This window comes from Pteropus medius, unplaced genomic scaffold (assembly GCF_902729225.1).
Source record: "Pteropus medius unplaced genomic scaffold, Ma_sr-lr_union100, whole genome shotgun sequence".
Taxonomy (NCBI): Eukaryota; Metazoa; Chordata; class Mammalia; order Chiroptera; family Pteropodidae; genus Pteropus; species Pteropus medius.
In genome coordinates, this window is record NW_024340849.1 from 31,772,743 (window position 1) to 31,797,371 (window position 24,629).

General features: G+C 32.5%; 1 protein-coding gene across 3 annotated transcripts in view; it reads left to right on the forward strand.

Moving 5' to 3' along the window:
• Positions 1 to 24,629, forward strand: part of TRAPPC8 (trafficking protein particle complex subunit 8) — an 81,142-nt gene that overhangs the window by 45,921 nt on the left and 10,592 nt on the right. For 2 of the 3 annotated variants that reach the window (XM_039843870.1, XM_039843879.1), the window contains exons 17-26: positions 5,130 to 5,204; positions 5,683 to 5,809; positions 7,941 to 8,095; positions 13,589 to 14,031; positions 15,323 to 15,470; positions 16,581 to 16,677; positions 17,870 to 17,938; positions 18,028 to 18,086; positions 20,204 to 20,377; positions 23,233 to 23,334. In XM_039843870.1, coding sequence (XP_039699804.1) covers positions 5,130 to 5,204; positions 5,683 to 5,809; positions 7,941 to 8,095; positions 13,589 to 14,031; positions 15,323 to 15,470; positions 16,581 to 16,677; positions 17,870 to 17,938; positions 18,028 to 18,086; positions 20,204 to 20,377; positions 23,233 to 23,334 — 1,449 coding nt within the window. The remainder of the gene's footprint in view (positions 1 to 5,129; positions 5,205 to 5,682; positions 5,810 to 7,940; positions 8,096 to 13,588; positions 14,032 to 15,322; positions 15,471 to 16,580; positions 16,678 to 17,869; positions 17,939 to 18,027; positions 18,087 to 20,203; positions 20,378 to 23,232; positions 23,335 to 24,629) is intronic. The other variant, XM_039843888.1, reaches the window with a different exon arrangement.

Consider the following 24,629-nt stretch of genomic DNA (forward strand, 5'->3'; position numbering starts at 1 on the left):
AAATATCTTAATATTTTGTTTTGCATAATATTCTATCATATGGATGATTTATAAGCTGTTTTGTTTCATTGGTAGTTATGGAAGTTTTCATTTGTTTACTGTCATATTCATTGGTGAAAATTTGGGTGCATAGTTTTTTATCCTGATTATTTCTGTAGAAAAGATTCCTAGGGCTAAATATTTTAATACTTTATCGGTTTCCAAAAGATCATACCAGCGAGCTTCTCACCAGTAACACATGGGGTCAGGTATCTCATCTTTGCGACATTCGCCATTCTTATTTATTAAAAAATCTTTGATTTGATAGTTTAAAAAAGTACCATCTTACTATTTTACTTTTTATCTCATTGATTTCTAGTGAAGTTGAAGTTCCTATATTTGTATCTCTGTTTGTTAATTTTCTGTTCATACTCTTTATGTTTATAATAAGCTCTTTATATATTTAAGATGTTATTTTTGAAGCAGGAATGACTTGAACAAAGAATTTTTGTTACCCAGCTGATTGTAACGGAAATAATTTGGACAAATACATTTTTTTTTACCTAGTTACTTGTTAGTTTATTTACCAATATCTATTATGTAAATTTTACTTATTTTTAAAATTTTATTTATTTATTTATTTTTATGGTGACATTGAAATTTTACTTCTGTATATTGCCTTGCTTATGTGCTTTAATAATATGATAAGAATTATTTTGGAACTGGGAAATATCCCAACATTTTAGAGCTGATTTATGAAGGGAGAATTTCAAAGAAGATGTCTTTTGTACTAACTTTCTTTTGAAGTATTTTGATTTTTTAAAGATCACCTTTTAAAATCTTGCTGGTTAAATTAATTGAAGACATTTTGTGATTATTTATGCTCATTATGAATAGTTTGAAAGATTGTGATTTCCTGGGTTCTATTTTGGCTTGAATTTTAGCAAACCTCAATCATTTTTCTTTTTTTGTTTTGCTTTTTTTTCCTTAAATTTTTATTTTTTCAGTTATAGTTGACATACAAAATTATATTCATTTTAGGTGTACAACAGTGATTAGACATTTATAGAACTTACAAAGTGATCACCCTGATAAATCTAGTACCCCCCTGACACCATACATAGTTGTTATAATACTACTGACTGCATTCCCCATGCTATACTCTACATTCCCATAACTATTTTGTAACTACCAATTTGTACTTCTTAATTTCCTCTCCCTTTGACCCTAGTCCGGCAACCATCAAAATGTTCTCCATCTGTGAACTTGTTTCTGTTTTGTTTGTTCATTTATCTTGTTCTCTAGAATCCACATATAAGTAAAATCATATGACATTTATTGTTCTCTGTCTGACTTGCTCTACGCAGCACAATACTTCTGGGTTGATCTATTTTGTTGCAGATGGCAAGATTTCATTTTTTATGGCTAAGTAATATTCTATTTGTGTGAGTGTGTGTATACACACCACTTCTTCTTTATCCTTTCATTCACTGATGGACACCCAGGTTGCCTCCATGTCTTGGCTATTGGAAATAATGCTGCAGTGAACATATGGATGTTCATGTCCCTTCAAAGTAATATTTTGGGTTTCTTTGGATAAATACTCAGAAGTGGGATTTCTGGGTCCTTCTTTGTCTCTAGTTAGAGCCTTTATTTTAAAGTCTATTTTGTCTGGTATAAGTATTGCTATCCCAACTTTTTGTTTGTTTCCATTTTCATAAAGTATCTTTTTCCATCCCTTTACTTTCAGTCTGTGTGTGTGTCTTTCAGTCTAAAAGTGAGTCCCTTGTAGGCAGCATATGTTAAAGGTTTTGTTTTCTTATCTGTTCAGCCATCTGTGTCTTTCGTTTGGAGCATTTAATCCATTTACATTTAAAATAATTGTTACTAGATATGTAGTTGTTGCCATTTTATTGTCCAGATTTTTTATTTTTTCTTAAAAAAGTCTCTTTAACATTTCTTGTACTACTGGTTTGGTGGTGATGAACTTCTTTAGCTTTTTCTTGTCTGGGAAGTTCTTTATCTGTCTTTCAGTTCTAAATGGTAGCTTTACTGAGTAGAGTAATCTTGGTTGTAGGTCCTTGTTTTTCATCACTTTGAATATTTAATGCTAGTCCCTCTGGCCTGCAGAGTTTTGGTTTGAGAAATCAGCTGACAGTCTTATGGGAGCTCCAGTGTGGGTAACTTACCTGCTTTTCTCTTACTGCTTTTAAGATTCTGTCTTTATCTTTAACCTTTGGCCTTTTAATTATGATGTATTTTGGTGTGGGCCTGTTTGAGTTCATCGTGTATGGGACTCTGCATTTCCTGGGCTTGTATATTTATTTCTTTCACCAGGTTAGGGAAGTTTTCTATCATTTCTTCAGATAAGTTTTCATTTCCTGCTCTCTTTCTTCTCCTTCTGGTACCCCTGTGATGTGAATGTTGGTACACCTGATGTTGCAAAGGCCCCTTAAATAACTATTCTCATTTTTTTGGATTCTTTCTTCTTGTTGCTATTCTGTTTCGGTATTTTCTATTTTCTAAATCTCTGATTTGGTCCTCTGCTTCATCTATTCTACTGTTGATTCCCTCTAATGGATGCATTTCAGTTATTGTATTCTTTACTTCTGACTGGTTCTTGTTTATGTTTTCTTTCTCCATTTTTATGTTTCCTGTCTCATTGTTGAAGTTCTCACTGAGATCATCAAGCATCCTTATAACCAGTATTTTGCGCTCTGCATCTGGTAGATGGTCTTTCTCCATTTTGTTTAGTTATTTTTCTGGAGCTTTGTTTTTTCCTTTCATTTGGGACGTATTTCTTTGTCTCCTTATTTTGACTGCCTCTTGTGTTTGTTTTCTATATATTAGGTAGAGCTATTATGTCTCTTGGTCTTAGTAGAGTGACCTTATTTAGTAATTATCCTTTGGGGCCCAGTGGCACCATCCCCCTGATCACCTGAGCTAGGTGCTCCATATGTGTCCCTTATATAGGTTTTTCGTGCCTTCTTGTAGTTGAGCCTTGGTTGCTGTTTGCACATCATTTGGAAGGATTGACCCTCACGCTGATTGGTTGTGCGGATTGGCTGGTGACTGCAGTGGAGGAGCTGTTGTGCAGGGGCTGACCCTACAGATCACGATTTGCTTTAGTAGGATTTTCTTTAGCAAGGCTCTAGAGCCTGCCCAGTCTACTTTTTGAGCGTGTTGTTTGTGGACATATTTGGGTGGTGCTCTGGTGTGTTCTGAAGCTGGCCACCAGGTTTATTGGTTCTGGGGCCTCTTAGAAGGGACTCTGTTGCAGGCCAAGGTCAGCTGCTGAGTGTGCCTGCCAGGGGTCACTTGGTATAAACTAAAAAGTTTTTTGCAGATGGTTGCCACTTGTGCTGGGCTTGGAGGTACTAGGGAGAGGCTAAGCTGCCATCCGAGGCAGGCTGCTCATAGTGCTGGGCTTAGGGCTGCTTAGCAGGAGGTATGGAGCACACTGAGGCCAGATGCAACTTGTCTGGGTTTCATGAACCTTTGAGAGGTTTTAGGAAAGTCTACAGCATGAGCCAAGATAGGTCTTTTATATGGAAAAGCCACCGGAAGTGGCTTGTGGGCCTGTAAATTGGGTGGGATCTTAGAGAATCACCAGGGCGGGGCTAATGGTGTTAGCCAGGTTGATAGAGGAGACTCACATAAGGTGGTGGCCTGTGTCTACACACTGGTTGAGGGGAGGGCTCAACAAAGGAACTGCGGCTTCTGCCAAAACTTCTTTCTGGGAGAAAGCTTGCCCTCCAGCCCTTACCTTTAAGCCAGATAATTCATTTCCCCTGTGTCTGTCCTGGGCATTTTGCCCCAGAGCTGGACCTCATAGCAAGTGAGTCCATCAGCAAGCAAGTCCATGCATGGGACCTTTAAGAGGAACGTCTGGGACTCCAGAGGCCCTTCCTCTCACTCAATCACAATCTCCTTTATTTTTCACATCCGGGAGTTGTGGGGGCTTCTCTTCCTGGCACTGGAACCCTGAGCTGGGAAGCCTGGTGTGGGGCTGAGAACCCTTGCTCCTCAGGAGGGACCTTCACAGCTGAGTATCCCTCCTAATTCTCAACTGCCACCAGCTTGTTTCACACATCTCTGTCCCTCCTACCAGTCTCAGTGTGATTTCTTCTGTATATCTTTAGACTTCTGTTCAGCTAGATTTCAGGCAATTTTCTTTGAAGGTTCTGTTAAGTTGTAATTTTGATGTGGTCGTGAGAAGAGGCAAACACAGGATTTACCTACTTGGCCATCTTGACTGGATTCACGTTTTTCTAATATCTTATGGATACCTGGAGTACAAATTAGAAGAGTATAAACTTTACTCTTGGAAAAGTTTTTTTTTTTTCATTATCACCTTTTTAGGTATATTAGTCTGTTCAATAATTAGATTTTAATGGAGGTATATTAAAGTTAAATGAAAATTTTTATTGTGTACAGTGAAGTTATACTTCTTCCTATAAATTTGGAACTCTTTAGATTTCTTTATGAGCTTTGATCAGTGAGACTAAGATGCTGAATGGGAATATAGGGAAAAGTAATCTTTATTTTTTTTGGTAATCTCATGGTAGAAGTAAAACAGTGTTTGTGAGGATCAGGTTTACTCCAAGAGTAAGCCAGTTAATTCTGCTTTGTTATATGACTAGTGACTATAGTCTCTTAAAGATGTCACTAATTTGGAGTAGATGGGCCTTTTTTGCTCTCTCCACTGCTCTTATTGTCCACCAATCCTTTATACATTCTACAAACTTCCATAACTTTTTCTGTATGTAATTAGCCAATTCGGAAAAGATGAAAAAATTTGCTCTAATTGCAGAGTTAAATTAAATGGTTATTTTGGCCATTGTTGATAATGAGCAGCTGAACTTTATCTCTTGAGGTTTTATCCTTTTGGTGGCTGCAGCTTTGAGTAGATCTCTTATCCTCACCACTTGAGTTGGACTGAATAAAATGGAAAAAAAGTCAGGTACCTACTACTGTATGGCTTTACTACAGTTGTAAAAATAAAAACACTTTGCATACTGCTTAGCACATATAAAGAACTTAGTAAATGCTAACTATAATTATTCTTAAGTATCGGTATATAGGAAATGTTAATAATATGATACTTTATTTATTAGAATGTATATTTTACAAAATAAATTATTTTTTAGGTAACAAGTGAACCCGAAATGATTGGAACTGAAGTTATTTCAGAATTCCTAATTAATAGTGAAGAATCTAAAGTGGTAATTGTTTGATTATTTTTCTGTCTTAAGCCTTTCTAAAAGTAAGATGAAAACATTTTAAAAATTAGTTTATTCAGTTTGTTTTATATTCTAGTTTTCTTAAAAACTAAAATATTAAAAATTAAGATACTGGAATTGCATAGAAGGAAATTGGTAGAAAAAGTAGGTTTGCTGTCATCTTTGGTTTGTTAATTTCCTAAGAAGCCTGATGAAAAGTTTCTGCTTTTTTCTTATGGTCAGTATGATATTTGACCTGAATATCTTGATTTTTATTAAAAGTGTCGATGAGGATTCAGGCTTTTAATTGTTGAATTTAGAGATTTTCTTTTGAAGAAACTGCTTTCCAACAAGACATATTAATTGATAATTTAAGTTTAGGTTATGAGTTTATATTTCTGCAACATTACAGAGTTTAGGAATTGCACTATTTAACATATTATGAAAACAGATAATAAGAGTGACTTAAATATCTCCACAGGCAAGACTAAAGCTCTTTCCCCATCACATAGGGGAGCTGCATATTCTGGGAGTTGTTTATAATCTTGGCACTATTCAGGGCTCCGTGACAGTAGATGGCATTGGTGCTCTTCCTGGATGTCACACAGGTAAAACTATAGCATTGTTAAATAGTTACAAAAATAATACTTAGTTCAGTCTCCGTAGAATAAAATGAATGAAAAAGAGGTATTTTTAAAATAAGTTTAATGAAGTTTTAATAAAGACATTTAGTCAGATGGAAAAATGAAAAATTTGAATTATTTTAAACTCTGCCATTGCTTCAAAAATAAACAGCTTTATTCCTTTCTAATGTATTATCTTTTGAAAATTTTTAGGTTCTACTCTACATATTTTTCTTTTGCGTTATTGATCCAAGTTTAGTAAAGTCTAACCAAATATATTCTAACCATTGATTCAAATGTCTGCTGCAAGTATAAAAACCATCTTAGTTTTTATTTTCTGAATTTCTAATTTCCAAATATTATCTTTTTTATAAAACATAATACATATTAAAGACCAGTGTTTTCACATTATTGGATACTAAACACCTTAAAGTCTGTTATCTGTCCTGTAAAGAGAGTTGGATTTTATTAAGTTGATATTTTTGGTACCCTAGATGATATGTTTTATACATTTTAGAAGAGTAAAGCTAAAAGATACATGTTTAACATAGTTTACTTTTTTTTTTTTAAATTTAGAGAACCCTTCTAGATCTAATATTTTTTATTGTTATATACAGTTACTCGAGTTTAAGTTGACAAAATGTCAGGGAGTTTGCTATGAAATCCCTTGGTTTCAGCTTTTCATTTCAGTAGATAAGTTTTATTTAAAAAAAAAAAATAATAGTCATTGGCAGACTTGAATTTAGTATTTATAAAAGCTGATTATTTTGGGAAGTATTTTTGGAACTCTTGGAAAATTTGTTGGCACATTTAGCCTTCAGTTAAATATTTCTACTTGTCTGCATTTCAATGATGATTCAATAGTTTTTTTTTTTTTACAATGTAAACAGAAGTAGAATGAATTCATAATAATTCAAAAATTTTTTAAAAAATTGCACTAAAATTAAATATGGTATTCTTCATTTTAGTGTTACATTTGTAATTCTTAGTTGACAAGCACCTTAAATGTTATTGTTAAGTTGATATTTTTGGTACCCCAGATAATGTTTTGCACATTTTAGAAGAGTAAAACTTAAAACTACAAGATACATGTTGACAAGCAGCAGCCAAGGTTCATTAATAAATAATCTCACTAATTTTTTGCATTTTTTAAGTAAGTTAACTGGGTGTCAAGAACTTTTCGATGCTCCTTTCCTTTCCCACTTGTACATACCTGGGATCTTAATCAGTACAGCAGTTATCATTGTCAATAAAATATATCTAATTGCTTCATTTAAGCTACCAAATATATTCATTAATACAATAATTTATATGTTTTAGGACGTTAGTGAGAGAACACCCTGAATTAACTATTAAAATAAATTACATCTTGTAAGGAGAATTTGCATGATTTAGTGTAGTTCATTACTTCACAAAATGCTAATAGGAATCTGGATCAAATGAAGTATGGGAAATGCTACATTATATGTCTGGTCTGAGAATATCACAGTGACTATCAGCACTTTAAAGGCTCTGAGTAGTCCTCTAGGAAAGATAGTTGTATATCCTAGCATTTTTCACAACTACATACACTGCATGGAAGCTTTTGGGAGAAATCTCATATGAATATTATATGAGTTTAATTTTCTTTGTGTAATCTATTGAGAAGATTTATAATCCAGAAATAATTCAAATTAATATATATATTTGAATATGAGTAAAAGTGAAAAGTTGATCTGTTCAATATTTTGGAAATTTTTTCCTTTGAAAATAGATCTATTTTCATAGCACGAATCAAAGTGTTGGTCCCAATATAGTTGTTCTTTCAGATCTTTTTGGTTAATTGCCATTATGATTAAATATAGGTTTTAAAAAACTTCTATTTAGTGATACATAGTCTTTCTGCAAAGTAAATGAATCCTAATAAAATGAGAAATTAAGCAGCATAAAATGGGTGTGGTTAAACATGAAAATAAAATGTGCTTAATTCTTTAGTTAACCATACTAATCAGTAATTGTCTAGAATTTTTCTAGAAATAATCTGAAATTTAGGGTATTTATCATATTCAAGCTAAATTGATATCAGTTAACATACCAAGTTATTTTAGAACATCAGTTGTCTTGTTTTTTATTTCAGGAAAACATTCGTTGAGTATGTCAGTCCGAGGGAGACAGGATTTAGAAATTCAAGGTCCTCGACTTAACAACACAAAAGAAGAGAAAACATCTATTAAATATGGTCCTGATCGACGTTTAGATCCCATAATTACCGAGGAAATGCCACTGTTGGAGGTATTTCACTTTTTAAGTTTCATGGACTTAATAATTTATTTGTTAGGTCAGGTGATATTTTGAGTAAATTGATTTTAGACTTTGACGTTATTGATATTACATTGAGCTGTACTTTCAAATTATTAAGCTAGGATTTAAACAGATCTAATTTTGCAAAGATAATTATGTAACTTGGCATTAAGTCATAGCCAGGTTATAAAACATAACACTCAATATTAATGGAAATTGGGAAAACACTTCCGAAAGAATACTTGTTATTAATCAAATCAGTGGCTTTTTTTTGGTAAGATATAAAAAGATATAAAATAGGAATTAATGCTTATAAAAAACGTAAGCAATTTAGATAAGTATATGAATAAAAAGCAGTTTTCCCTTCACCCTCTTTGTGTCCCACCCCATCCTAGTTTCCTGCCATATGAATTAAAGTCTTTTAACTGCAAAGATAGAAACTAATGCTAGTTTACATAAGCCAAAAAAAGTAAATATATTATTTAGTTCAAAGAGTAAATATATTATTTAGTTAAAAGATATTGGAGTATCTTGTGGAAACTAAGGTATTACAGAATACTAAGTCTCACAAAAGAATAAGGACTCAGCAGCTCCAAGGAATGTAGCAGCAAATGTTTTTAAGCCTTAGGAAGTATTGCTTTTGATACGACCTTAGTCTAACAACTTCCAGTATTTGTGCCACTTTATATTACAGATTTCAAGTTTCTCGGAGAGAATTCTGGCCTACATTGGATTAGGTACACTGAAGCAGGTTTAGTATATGCAAGAACAGTGGAAAGTGGTCCTTCCTCTTGCATTGCAAATTTCTCTTCTATGGAAACTCCACTGAAGTTACAAGCTTAGCCATTTACCTTCAAAAAGTACCAGTGATACCAAATTGGTGTTTCTTTTCAAACTTTTCATCATATACTTACATCTAGTTTTAGTAGTTATAGATGGAATCATACTGCACATTCGATCCTGTGACTTGTTTTTTGTCTTCAACAACATAATTTAGTTTTTTTCATTCAGTAAAAACTTTTTAAACAGCTAAATATGTTATTCCTTTATTTAGTTACATCGTAATATATTTTAAGCATTTATCTGTTGATAGGTGTGGTTCTAGTTTTCATCATTACTGACAGTTTTTCATTAAACATTGTGTGTATATTTTGTCCATGTTCTACTTTAGATTAGACTTTAGAAATGGAATTGCTGGGCCAAAGTATGTAAATTTAAAATTTTGCAATATACTACAAAATTACTTTCAGCAAGGCTATAATAATTTGCACTTTTCTTCAGAATGGGAGCGCACATTTCCCCACATCTGTGCCATACTGGATATTTTCAGGGTTTTTTTTTTCTTTTGCAAATTAGATTGGTGAAAAATGACATTGTTTTTATAACATTTCTCTGATAACTGATAAGGTTGGCTAGTCTTCACATTTTTGTCCATATGATTTTCTTCTTTTATATGTTCATATGATTGCCTGTTAATACCCTTATAATTGGGTGTTATTTCCCTTCTCTCATTGTATGATTTTTATGGGTGCTATTCCTGTACCTTTGGTGGTGAGGGTAGGTAACATACTCATGAAAGTGATGATGTGTGTGTGTTGAGGGGAGGGTATTGCTGAACTGTATATATTCTGCCCAGGTTTTACACTTGCATAATTATGTTGCATTTAAAGAGTTGTGTAGGGCAAATAAAAGGCTTGTAGATTGATTTTAATGCTAGTTTCTGGTTGGTAAAGATTTTGCACATATTTTAGCTTTGATTTGGTGTGTTTTACCATGAAAGACTTCATGTTTTTAACTTACATGAAGTCTTATCTAATAGTCTTTTACTTTGCTGCTTCTAAGTTGTATGATTATGTTCAGAGACTTCCCTAGTCAAAACTTTTAGTTTTATTTCTTGATGTCTCTGGTTTTTTTAAATCCAAGGGAATGTACTCTTCTGAATATCAAACTTTGTTTCTAATTCCAATTACCCGTAATTCAATATTGACTACTCATGCCATCTTTCTAGTTTAGTAATATCCTAAAAGTACCCATAACCTGTTTTATTTTGTTTTGTTTTCTTTTTGGGTGCTATGCCAATTTTATTTGGTACTATTCTCTCCTCCCTTTCTGTGTTAATACCATACTCTTGCTTTAACATTTTTTTTTTTTTAAAAATCTGGCAAGCCAAGTCCTCATAATCTTTTATTTTTTTTATTATACTTGTGCTATTGTTATTGTCCAAGTTTGTCAAATTCCCACAATAATGAATTAGATTTTATTAGGATTGCATTGCTATGGATAGGAGTTCTAAGACTAAAAATGTATTGAAACGAGTTGGGATCTAAATGTTACTTTAGGGCTATTCACCATTATAGTTTAGAAGTTACTAACAAACATTTTGCTTGGAATTGAATATATTATTTCAGTGTTCTTCAGTTATTAAGATTATTAAAATGTACAAATGTGCAGTCATTCTCACATTTGTTATGGATAGAGCTTTACCTTTAGGCTTCTGCCTAAGTCTCATCTCTGATTATCTGATCTTGGCATTTTTCTTTACTTATGAAATGAGGAAAGTTGAACTGATGATGTTTCATTTTAAAATTTAACAACAGTCTTTAAATTTACATTGATCTTCTTTTTGATACTGGTAGTTCCTAACTTTTCTTCTTGCATACCACAGTGATTTTAAAAAAAAAAAAAAAAAAAATTAGTTGTTATAGATACAGATGCAGTTCTCCTTGAAGAGGTTTTTTTTTTTTTTTTTTTTTGGCAGGGAACCTCATATTCTACATAATACAACTGATGTTTGGTTGATTAAATGAAAATAAAAAAACAATACATCCACAGTCTTAACTATTTTACCTTAATTGAAAACGTATAAGTGTACATTTATTCACTATTCTGGGGGTAGTGGATTTGTGTCAGGCCTTTTCTCTGAGTTCTTTGCGTTGGTGTGGTTTTCCTAATAAGAATTAGATTTTGTCATTCATGCACTCAACCACATCTGTAAGTTGTCATTTTAAGTTTCCAGTTTTGGTTGCTTCAGAGTGGGAATTGAAAGATAATTGTCAAGTAGTTTAAGTGCAATATAGGTCTAGATTTTATCGTTGGATAAAAACAATACTTTCAAATGTAGATGGAAGCAGTTTACATAATAGTTAATTTTTTAAAATAAGTTTTGGAACAAATAGCGACTTGATAAGGAGAAGAAGGCAGGTATAGTAGAAAGCCTGAAGCCACTAATGTTCAATTCCATGAACATCACTCACTGTTTTCTGCTAAGATACTAGAGAAATTGGTTAATCCAACAAATGTGATACGATGGAGGTCAGTTAAGAAACCTTTTATTAACAATGATAGCTGTTAATACTGGTAAAAAATTTTAGACCATTCCTATTCCTAATATCTTATGTCAGAAATATTTTATAGAATTTGAAGTGTTTAAGGGAATAGTGGAGGAAGTTACCAATCTCTACAGTGTCTGATGAAATAATCACTTATATGTATTTATCAGAGCAGGAGAGGATGAAAATTACTGAAGTGGATTAAGAAGAGATTAAAATTAAAATCTCTTGTGTTTACAACCATTTGTATAGCATGCTGAAAGCAAACAGTGTGCTATGAGCTATATCCACTTACTAGAAATATTTTGTTCTTAAGTCCAATTCAGAAAATGGTGTCATTCCAAAACTTTTTCTTCATTTATTTATTTTGCTTTTTATTAGGAAAAATTTTAATATAGAAAAGCAGAGAGAAAAACAGTCCCTTCAAGTTCCCACTGTCTGCATAGGGTTTATGTTGTATATATGTAGTTTATTCAGTCAGACTAGCATAATAGGGTTTGATTTGTTGTTTAGTCATTTGCTGTTACAGATGAAATCACAATGAATAACATTACGCATACCATTTTGTATTCACATAGATCTTTAAGATAAATAATAGGTGTTGGTCTTCTTTTCCATTTACATTGAAGCTATCACAAACATCAGCTGTTTAGAAGGACTTTTAGCAACTGTGCATGTGAGGCTTTAAAGGCTCAACATAATATATTTAAAGACCCAACATAATATATTTAGTAAAACCTTTACTCCGAAGATAGCATTACATGGTATTCTACACACAGTGTATCACTGGTCTTATACCATCACCTTTCTCATTTTATCAATGTTGTAGCCTTCTAAATGGTATCCAGGTGTGTCTGTATTTTAGTGTGTCTTTATGATACTCTCACTTGCTACTCATGCAGCTGTTTCTGATATAACATCTCAAAATTGAGATTCCTCTACAAATTTTAGATTATTTGACTATTTGGCACTTGCCAATCAGTACACAGTCAGTGTCTTCAATATAACACTATCTAGTTTATTTTTCCTATCTTATTAATCTGTTTTGGATTTCTACATTCTGTATTTTGGATTTCTACATTAATCCCTTGTTTTCTCATATCCATTTTTAAAGCTTCTGATTCAAATTTTAACTGATTCCTTAAGACTGTTGCCATAATGTAGTTCCATTCAAACTTAGATTAAAAAGCACAGGTATTTCTACTGGATTTTCATAACTCCTTTAGGACTGCTAGGCACAACTTTATTAGAACTTTTATCTTCATACTGTTATCTTTATATTTCTCCTTTTTTAGGTACTGTGTAGCTTTGACACTTAAACTTAAGGATCCTTTAAATGCAAATAACTTACTGGGTGATTTTATTAGCCCATGTTTCTACCTCTTTAGTACAGGTCCACAATCCTTTATCTGAAATCCTGAGGCAGATGTGTTTTGGAAATATTTTTTTGTCTTAATTTTTAGAAATTGTGCGTGTACATACATGCATGTTTATATCTAAAGTGTTACTAATTCCTATTGGGTTTGTGGCAGCACCTGGTTATCAGGCACGTTTATATTGCTTGAGTGAACCATATAAATATCACACTAAATGGAAAAGACTAAAAAGCCTCTATTAGTCAAGTCAGCTTTTGCTCCCATGTGAGTTGCTAAAAGCTTGAGGTTCTTCTGAGCTTTTGGGATTTTAAAATTATGGATCTAGAATCATGAATCTGTATGTTCTTCCCTTTTAAGACCTATGGTGTATCTTTTTATTTTAATGACGTATAAATTAAGTAGTTGAGCTACTTTTCAAATTAACAGTGATAAGGACTTCTTGACTGATAATTATTTAGTTCACATAACCATGTCAAATTACTTGTAACTTTTCTTGTCCATAATCTACACAGTCATGAAAATTTTGCCAATAGCCCTCTTATTATTGACTTTTTACTTTTAATTTATAACTCTGAAATCTGATGAGTAACTTTGGTCTCTGTCTTATCCTTATTTCTGAAACAGAGTTGTTAATTGCACATAATCAGGAAGATATCAAAGAGAATTAATAAAATACTTGCTAAACCTTAAGTAAAGACTGCAGCATCTTAAAGTGTTATTCATTAGGGGTTTAGAATTTTTAACAGACAATATAATAATATTTTTTCCCTCCAATGCAGGTGTTCTTTATACATTTTCCTACAGGGCTTCTCTGTGGAGAAACGCGAAAAGCATATGTAGAATTTGTCAATGTCAGCAAATGTCCTCTTACTGGATTGAAGGTTGTTTCTAAACGTCCAGAGTTCTTTACTTTTGGTGGTAACACGGCCATTCTAACACCACTAAGTCCCTCAGCTTCTGAGAACTGTAGTGCTTACAAGACTGTTGTGACAGATTCTACCTCTATGTGTACAGCACTCACATCATCAGCTTCTTCTGTTGACTTTGGCATTGGCATAGGAAGTCAGCCAGAGGTGATTCCTGTTCCCCTTCCTGACACTGTTCTTCTACCTGGAGCTTCAGTTCAGCTACCAATGTGGTTACGTGGGCCAGATGAAGAAGGTGTTCATGAAATTAATTTTCTGTTTTACTATGAAAGTGTTAAAAAGCAACCTAAAATACGGTGAGTATTATAAAACTTTTTTGATCTATATTTAATATATGTGCACAAATTCAAATAAACATTTTGATATTTGTTAACATGTTATTGTTAATTAAGAGATTACCACCTTCCAAATTTTGCATATTTATATCTAATATTGTCCCTACTATAAGTTCCAAGGGGCTGGAAGTGGAAAAAAATTAAGCTACATTAATCTTTTTTGTGGCTTTTCTATCTATAAATTTGATACATGATTTTATATAGCTAAGTACTCTGGCCAGAATTATCATAATAATGAAATTCACAGGTACCATTTGTATATGAAGACAACCTGCCTACAGTCATCCTGTTTTAAGAAATTTTGTTTTACTTTTCTTTTTCCCTTGTGCCCTCCCTTGCCTCCCACCCCGAGAATGGATAAAAAGAATGTATTTGTTGAACAGATGTTTTCATGGGGATCACTGAAGAAATCAAACCTAAATTGTATTCACAAGGATCTGCGTGGCCTATTCTATTACATAGCAGAATTTTTTGTGATAATGCAGTTGTCATATTTATAAAATTAACTAAGAGTGATTGTGTTACATTTGTTTTATTTAATAGAGTATTTAAATGTCTTGTAAGTCTTACTATGAGGACAAAATGATATGGTATTTGTAAGCATAAGTACATTTTAGATCCTCAGTAAGTGTTAATTCTTTTCAAAGAGATGATAGAGTACTCTGGCCAAGGCAATCAGGGAAGACTTTACAGAATGTAGTAATGGTAAATAAGGTTCCAAAGAAAGTAAAGATTTCAGAATTTTGATATTTAGGGGTATAAGTAGGCAAGTGAATAGTAGTGGGTCTTCCAGGGAGAGGCTATATGTATGAGTGAAGATTTATAAGTTAGGAAGTATGAACTGAATGAGTTAGTTTGACCACAGTGTAAAACGTGTAAAGGAAGCAAAGGGAATTAAATCTTGAAATGTAAAGCTATATTGTGGAGGGCCTTGAATGCCAGGTGAAAGTTTGGAGTTTACTTGGTAGGTGTTCAGTTTTTTTGGAACCACTGTAATAAAAGAGGCATAATCAGGACATTACTATGTGATTATTTTCATATGCTATTAGGTGAGTTTAATGAATATGGAAGAAGCTTACAGTGGGGGAGACTAATAGTTTCTTTCCGAATTGAACCGAAGTTAGACCAACTAGATAATTTTACTTTATTATATTTTTTTTTGGAGTATAAATGCTCCTGAGAGTAATGAGGTTTTAAAAGGTTTATTTGGAATTAGAAAATCATAACACAGGGAGAATTTTTATTTCTTCAGTCACAGAATATTAAGACACACTGCAGTTATTTGTACCAGCCGATCTTTGAATGTACGAGCCACTGTCTGCAGAAGTAATTCTCTTGAAGATGAGGAGGGCAGAGGAGGCAATATGCTACTCTTTGTGGATGTGGAAAATATCAATACTGTAAGTTGATTTAAAACTAAATTATGTTTTTAATTATATTTAAAGTGTTTCCTTTGTTTTTAGTAATGGATTTTTTTTCCCCTTCACAAGACAGCATGAGCTAGGAATTTGGGAATATTCATACAGAACAGAGTGTGAAAACATCTTATTTCTCCTTTAGTAATGTAATTTTAAATCTCTCTTCAAATAAAAGGATCTGGTAGCAATAGTATGGTACTATTGATGTATAGCCCTATATTCTAGTAATTCAGCCTCAAAAAGATCTCTTAAAGTGTTTTCTAGTCTCACCATTGAGAATCTATCGATATAATTAAATTTATGAAGTTCTCTTAGGATTTCACATTGAGCATTAACTTGATAACCTTTTACTTACACATTCACTTACACATTTCTGATGGATCATTTCCTTTATATAAAACATTTCAGACATTTTACCATTCCTGTTTTATGTATTCTAAATATAAAAATAAATATTCTTGAAGAAGAGAATATTATCTTGTGATTATAGGATCTTAACTTCACATGATTCAGTTCAGATACTTATTTGAAATTGTACTTATTCCGTAATGTCCTTTACTCTTGTAAATTTGTGAAGTCAAATATTTCTTTTTTAGGATATTTAAGGTCAGTGCACTAATACTTTGATCTTCCAAAAAGTTCAATATTTGTAAGAGTAAGACTATTTTAATAACTTCAAGTTAGCTCTTATTCAGGAGAATAAAATTTGTATACAATTTAAATAACTTTATGTACATTGGCTGTATATTGGAATTCAGTTTTGTGAGTTTTTAATTTGTTTTTATGCCTTAATGGGAATGGGATAGTTTGGAAAATTCAGAAGGAATAAAAAAGAAAATGATACAGCAAATAATTTTGTATCTATTAAACATTACCAGTAGGATAGATTTTAATAACTGAATACATTTAGTATTTTAGAATTCGCCACTGAGAGTACATTATAAATATATTTGTTAGATGAAATGTTGACTTCTCTGTTTTAAGAATGTTTAAAGAAGGAATGAAAAAACATTAGCGTCTGAATGTTTTCACTGGAATACTCTAAGTTAGTGCTCCTAAATCCTGAATGATTATTTTATTTCTTTTTAACAGAGTGAAGCAGGTGTTAAGGAATTCCATATAGTACAAGTATCAAGTAGTAGCAAACACTGGAAGTTACAAAAATCTGTAAATCTCTCTGAAAACAAAGGTTTGTGCCTTTTTCCCATTTCATAGTAAATTCTGACATCTTCATTGCTTGATTTTTTTTTTTCAGAATAGTACCATAACATAAGATTATTGTTACCTTTCTTATAATTAACTTCTTTAAGCATTAAATTGTACTTTCATTAGTTTACATGACTGTAAATCAGATCACCTATTTTAATCCGTTCATTTCTATATTCACATCTTTCTATTTGCATATTTTCCTGCTTTTATTCAGTTGTAAAATTGGTGCCTGAGTATAAGATCACTATCAGAATTTCAAACAGTACAGAAACTTATAGAGTAGAATATGGAAGTTTCTCTTTGTTTCCTTTGACTGGCTCTTCTGTGTATTTCTTTACCTATGTAACATTCAAACAAAAGAATATATACACTTGTGACATATATTCACAAATTATTTTTTAGAATGTTTCTATCAGTTTATCATCTTGCCAGTAATATGAGAGTATCTAGTGCTTATAAAAATGGAGTGAACCTGGAAAAATAATATTTGCTCTTTCTGGTAAAGAAGTGTATGATCCATATTCGAAAGCTATAAAAATGTTTAAATCCTTACTAATCCTCACGATTATCCTTATTTTGGGGATTTATACAAAGGAATTAATTTAAAATATGGGAAAATCCATATATTCAGAGCAGTTTATTGCAAGATTATACTTGCTAGGGAAAAATTTAGTGTGGCTTTAATGTAAATTAAGCTGCAACCGAGACAATTCTGTGGTTATTAATATATGTTAGCATTTTAGAAGTGTCTGCAATGGTGGGAAAATGCATCATAGCAAAGTATGTACATATAACAATATTGGTATAAATCATGGGCATAAAGAAATACAGAAAGGAAATGAAGAAATAGTAGAGTAGTGGGATTGTGGGCTTCTTAACCCCCAAATTCTTATCTTCAAACTTTTTGTTTATCTTGTAATGTCATACACACACACACACACACACACACTCTCTCTCTCTCTCACAAATATGAAGTTCAAGAAAATTTAATTTTATCTTTTTTAAGAGCTAAGTGAGATTTATTTCATTGAGATGAAAGCAAAGACATTTTTTCACCAAACATTATTTATAATTATGAATTATTTTCGAATTTGAGGTGGCCTGAATAATGAATTGCTTTTACCATGTTGTAAGCTGAGAAAGATCTATGAAAATTTCTCTTTTCTTCCTAGATGCCAAACTTGCCAGTAGGGAAAAGGGAAAGTTTTGCTTCAAGGCAATACAGTGTAAGGAAAAAGAAGGTAAATTTATTGTACTTGCACACTTTCTTAATGGGCATTTTATATTTCATGCCAGTGATATAATTAGTTTGTTTTTTCCTGTTTTTTAGTTGCTGCACAGTCCTCAGAAAAATACACCTTTGCAGATATCATCTTTGGAAATGAACAGGTATGCAAATAAGCACAATAGCATTTGAATGAAAAAGTCACAGTTCTAGAATATCTGACTATTTTGGCAAAACTATTGCTTTAGTAATCCCCAAATTCTTTGGTGGATGAACTCGTCAATTTTGTTGGGTTTTGCAACTTGACTTCAAACCCCAAAACAGACCTAAGATGCTATATGGACTATACCATTTTAATCAGTTAACTTTCTTTCGAGAGTATCAAATAAGTATAATTCTTAGGATTAAAAAAAAGAAACAGGATTATACAAGGTAACCTATTAGGGTAAGTGGTCACAGTGAAACATATAGATGATAATCCTCTGGAATTTGATGTATCAGATGGTTCTGAGGCCCAGATGATAACCTTTTTTGTGACTTTAAATGCATTATTATCTAGGGCAGTGATACTCTAACTTCATTATATGTAAGAATCACCTAGAGCAGGGATCCCCAACCCCTGGTCTGTGGACCAGTACTGGTCCATGGCACGTTAGGAACCGGGCCATGCAGCAGGAGGTGAGCATCAGGTGAGCAAGCAAAGCTTCATCTGTATTTACATTCACTCCTCAGCGCTAGCATCACCACCTCAGCTCCACCACCTCAGATCGTCAGGCATTAGATTCTCATGGGAGTACCAGTTCCTGATGCCAAACAGGTTGGGGACCACTGATAGGGTGTTGGTTTTCAAACTTCCAAAAAATGTGCTTATGAGTCACCCGGGGATCTTGTTAAAATGTGTATTCTGATTCAGTAGAAGTGGGATGAGACCTGATATTACAGTAAGCTAGCTGCTCGGTGATAATTGAGGTTATCAATTTGCAGACTCTAATTTTGACCTAGAGAATTTTGTATAAATAAGAACTTTGCCTCTCTATATCTAAAGCTCTGGTTCATTACCTCTTGAGTGGAGTTTGGGAATATGCATTTTTAACCAGCCCTGCAGATAATCTGAAGAGGCAATCTGGGATCTACTTTGAAAAATACTGAACCAAGGGTATAAAATTCCATGTAGTCTTGTGCTGTTATGGTATTATTTCTTCCTTGTGCTCTTCTTGATAATTCTTAACTTCCTTATACTTTTGTATTTCTCTTATTATTTGCTTTTAACTTATCTTTGTGGCTATCTTTTGATCATTTGAGGAATCAACTATTTAGAAGTAACTCAGAACGCAAAAGCCCAGTAATTCCAAAACAAGTATGACTTTTGGAGATACTATACTTCCTGAATGGTTGAATTTAGCTTTCAAGACTTAAGTTGTTTATTTTGTTTATTTCGTTTTTAAAATTTAAATCCCTGGAAACATCATCAGAACCCTTAAATTAGATTCAGGTTGTAATTTTTATTGTATTTGTTGCTAAATAATTTTGTGTGGGAGCACTGAAGAAGGCAGAAACAAAAACATTTTCCTTTTGATGAATCTCAATGGTTGAGTTAATAGAACTTAACCAAGCACTACAGATCAGTGAGAAAACCTTGGGGACAATTGTTTACCAGAAAAAGCTCACTCTTTCACATGGGGAAAATGTATATGTTTATTAATATTTAATTATTAACTTGAAGCTTAGTATCTTTATAATACAGCCTGTAATGCAGGGAATCATAAGTGTAGAGATTTTACTATGAAACATAATATTCCATTAAGAGAAATCCTGTACTTCTGAATCCACTTAAAATTCTTTTCTCATGTTCTCTCTCTTTAAGTATAAAAGCCAAATTAATATCAGTAACACTATTTGCATTCTGTTTTATTGGATGTTGACTGGTGTTCTAAGTATTTGAAATACTTAGAACTAGTACTTGTTATTTTAGTAGTTCAAAATTTTCAGCAATTTATTATTATTTTCTTAGAGCTACCCATTCATCCTCTCTGGATACTTGGAATGTCAAACCTAATATCACGGCAGTGCAGATTATTTTGAGGTAACAGGTTTAAGATTCACGGTAATTTGTACCAGTATTTTAGGTGTCCACATCTTTGTGTGGCCTCCCTGTATTCAATCAAATTGACAAGAAATTATTGAGTAAGACTTTGGAGTATATATAAATTATAGAAATATGAATTTAGCAGGGTATATGTAATGGAAAACAATTATGTAGACACGTGATTTCTTTTAACAGATAATAAGTTCAGCAAGCCCGTGTGCAGACTTCTTTTATCGAAGTTTATCCTCCGAATTAAAGAAACCGCAAGCCCAGCCATCAGTGCATACAGAAAAACAGTCAGTGGAGGATGCTGTGAAGTTAATTCAGAAGTGCAGTGAGGTGGATTTGAATATTGTTGTATTATGGAAGGTATGTGTTATTAAATTCTTTCACCAAGCCCTGCTTATTGATACTTGATTCTGAAGCTGAAGAACAAATGTATGTTGCTATTTATATTTCTTCTGCTTAAATTTTCCAGTTTCAATATTAAAGTTGTTTTAGAACTTTTTAAACAGTTCTATAGTGACCTTTTCTGCCTAAGGAAAAAATTCATTCGAATTAGATGACTTTATTCAGTGTTATTGTTACTTTTAAGTGGTAATGAGAATATCGTAGACTTAATAAACTCCATGAAAGCAGGAATTATTATTAAATCTTTGTTATGGGCATTTTCAAACACTTAAAAAGGAAAAATAGCACCAAGAATCTCTCGGTACCCATTACTTAGGCTCCAACAGCCATCAATTTGTTGCTAGTCACCTTTTATCTATTCCATTTGCTTATCTCCTTTGTTTTACTTTTACCTTTATATTTTGCCGTAGTATATTTTTTATGACATTTTCTCTGTAAATGTTTCTATATGTAGTTGTAGCAGATGAGGACTTTCTCATTTAATATAACCCCATAATATCATTATCTTAGCCAAATTAACAATAATTCTTAATAATATCTCATTGTTGCTCTATGTTAATTTTTTCCAGATTAGTTAAAATATCATTAAAAAATTTTTTTTCCAGAAAATCAGATCCAAGATCCACACATGGCAGATCAGAATGAGATTGTTTAGGCATTAGTCTTCCTTGAAGTTACCTGAACTATAATACAGAAGAAGCTTGTTTTTCATAGTACACTCTTTTGTATCTTATGCATATATTATTATTTTTTAAAATAATTCTGTGAAATTAATGATCTTGCCAAGGAATATCTACCGGAACTATGTGAAAGGGTTTGATTTTGTGTTGTCTGATACAAGGGCTTGCTTAAAGATATGCCCATAGTATATGATCAATACATGTATTTTTAATTGATTCAGGTTTTCTAGAATGTTCTTTTTACTCAATCACACATTTTTAGTAAACTTTTTTGAAACCATGCTGGCATAAGTTTTGTGGGTTTTTTTTGCATGTTTCAATAAAATTGCTTTTAAGTAAATTGATACTTTCGTTGATTATGGAAGATGTATTCAATATTAAAAATAAATTACATATTATTAGCTTGAAATAAAATGTTCTTGAAGCTTAAAATCAAGAGGATTCTGTTTTCAGACTCAGCAACTTTGCCCTTAATGTAAACCAACCACCATTAAATAAATGTATAATAGATACTTAGCATTTGCGGCTGTCACCCCTACAGATTCCTGCCATGTAAACAGTGTGTATTGTCTCTGAGACAGCATTTTGTAATGTATCCTCTGTACTCTACTCATTGTTAAGTCCACAGTAAACTTGGTTGGGGAGGAGGAAGTGTTATATTTCTTAAAAATGGCCCTGAATAAAAACCCACGACCAGTATTGCTAATCATATGAAGAAGAAAACCAAGATTGTGGTGCTCCTTCGCTAAAACATAGAAGTTTGAATAGATTAACAAATGGGTTATTAAGTTTGGTAGTGGCTAGTATCTATGATAAGTTTATCATTTTCTCATTTGAGAAAGTGGTATGTTTTCTTTAGTGAGAGCTCTAGATAATACAAAAATGACTCACTGAATGGAAAAAAAAAACTTGAAAAGTAATTTAAGTTGTGGAGTGGGATGCACAGAAGCATAGGACTCTTGAATAAATGTGATTCAGGAGAAAACTAAGAGCTCAGACAACATTTTTTTTGAAAAAAAGTTGAAAAGAGGGCATAGGATAACTCAACCATTCTTAACCAAATATAAAGGTTTGTTTTAAAAAAAAACTTTTGTGCTGGTAGGAGAACACATTAGCGAATTATGCATGGCTATGGGTGACATTTACATGATCCTATGAGACTACTGAAAAAGACATGTGACATATCTCAGGACCAGCTATCAGCCTCTCTTGATTAATGGTCACACCATCAGGTGTTTAACTCTTGCATTTCTGGATCGTGCATGGATAGATACTGAGCAGATCCTGGGCTGTCCTAGGCCTTAGTTGCAGCACTACTTCAAGTGTGATCTGTGGATGGCAGACTGTCACTAGTAAGGATAAATTACAGAAATTGTAAAGAAACATTTAGAAACTTTTAAAGCATTTTGGCTGAGTAATTTTGTCTGTTGAATCAAATAGTAAAAAAATTGGGCTTGTCAAAAAAAGTTAAGGCTTTGTATTTGCATAATATAATAACAGTATGTCAGAGCCATTTAGAGATTATATGTTCTCTTAGAAGCAGTTCATGAGGAAGAAGAATTATATGCTGGAACAAATGTTTTGATAATAGATGAAATCAGTTCACTATATAGGAAAGAAAAACCTTTTTTCTTAAGCTCATGTACTTATATTTAAGATATCCAAGGGCATGACATGTCAACGTATACCACTCAGGATTGTCCTCACTGATTTAGCTCTACTATATGATAAATATAGGGGTATTTCAGAAGCAAGCATATAAGAAGAATCCTTTTGCCTTTACATTGGCATTCCAGTAAAGAAAAAAGTTTGTGTTATAGTACTGTTCTTTTCAACAAGTTTATTAAGAGTTTAGAGAAAATTAGGAAAGATTTCAAGATGTGTCTCTTAGATATCCAAGCCAACTGTGTTATTGAGGCAAAAATAGATTTCAGCAGATACTTTATATATTGAATGAATAAATGTAGAAATGCTGACAAGCTATGAGTGTTGATAATTGATAGATATTAGCCATCATATTTCTACCTTCTATCAAATATTGGTTACTTTTTTTATGGTGACATTGATTAACTGTGTTGGTTACTTTCGAGGTTACTGCCAAGCAGGGTGACATTTTTCTGCTTTATATCTTAGGCTTACGTAGTGGAAGACAGTAAGCAGCTTATTTTGGAAGGTCAACATCATGTTATTCTTCGCACTATAGGAAAAGAAGCCTTTTCATATCCTCAGAAACAGGTAATAACAGAGTTTGGTTAGGGACTTTCTATAAACTTGTGGGATTTTTTTTGGTTGGTTTTTGTGTTTTTAAAGGGGTCTGTTTTGTGCAGGATTTTATATTGGAATTTGAGTTGGGGATTGGTGGCAGAAGACAGATTAAAATTACAAATGAACACAAATTGCTTTTAAAATTCATTAGCACCTTATAAGAGTATTAAGATGCATTTGTGCTCTTGAAGTTTCCTAAAATATATTCTACATTGTCTCTAGAATTTATAGTTATAAAAAGAATTGATTTGTTTGAAAGGAAGGGAACCGTGTTCTCTGTATTTCTTACTTGTAACAGGCCCACATCATTGCAGAAATCCAGGGGGCATAACCTAAAATGTAAAGGATGGCCCCTGGAATTGTGCAGTAGCTGCTAATAGTGTTAAGTATGTTTTCTTATCTTCTCTAAAATACGATTTAATCTTACCAAAAAGTTCTCATACTACATGTGAACAAAGTTTAAGCATTTAACATTTAATCCAGTAATTTCAATAGTTACTTTGTATTGTATTTATAAATAATGAATCTTAATTTTCAAGCTTTTCTCCCCATTATTTTTGACAACTTTTATTTTGAAATAATTTTCAAACTTACAGAAAAGCTGCAGGAATAATAGAGAGGATTCTCTTATACCTTTCACTCAGGTTACCAGTAGTTAGCGTTTTACCTTATTTGCTTTATCATTTTTCCTAGTTACCTTATTTGCTTTATCATTTTTCCTAGTTATGTACATATTGATTTTTTTCCTTGATCATTCTCAAGTAATTAGTCCCAAGTAAAATGCAGACATCCTGCCCCTCAGTCCCTAAATACATCACTAAGTATCCCTAAGAACAAAGATAATCTTCCATATTCATAATAATCATGATTAAATTCAGGAAGTTTAACATTGATGCAGTATACAGTCCATATTTAAATGTCATCAAAGTTCTCAATTATATCCCGATAACTGTTTGTTTTTTCCTATCCAAGATGCAGTCCAGGATCATACATCATATTTACTTTTCATGTCTCTTTAGTCTCCTTTAATCTGGAAAGTTTCTGTGCCTTTGTCAGTTATGACATTGACATTTTTGAAGAGCGTGGGCCAGCTATTCTAATGTATAATAATACCTTTTTGGATTTTTCTTATGTTTTCTCATGATTATATTAAGGTTATGCATTTATGGCAGAAATACTAAATAAGTGATGTTATGTCTTGTCATTACATGTCATTCATTACATGATATTAGTTTGTCCCATTATCAGCGATGGATCAGTTGATT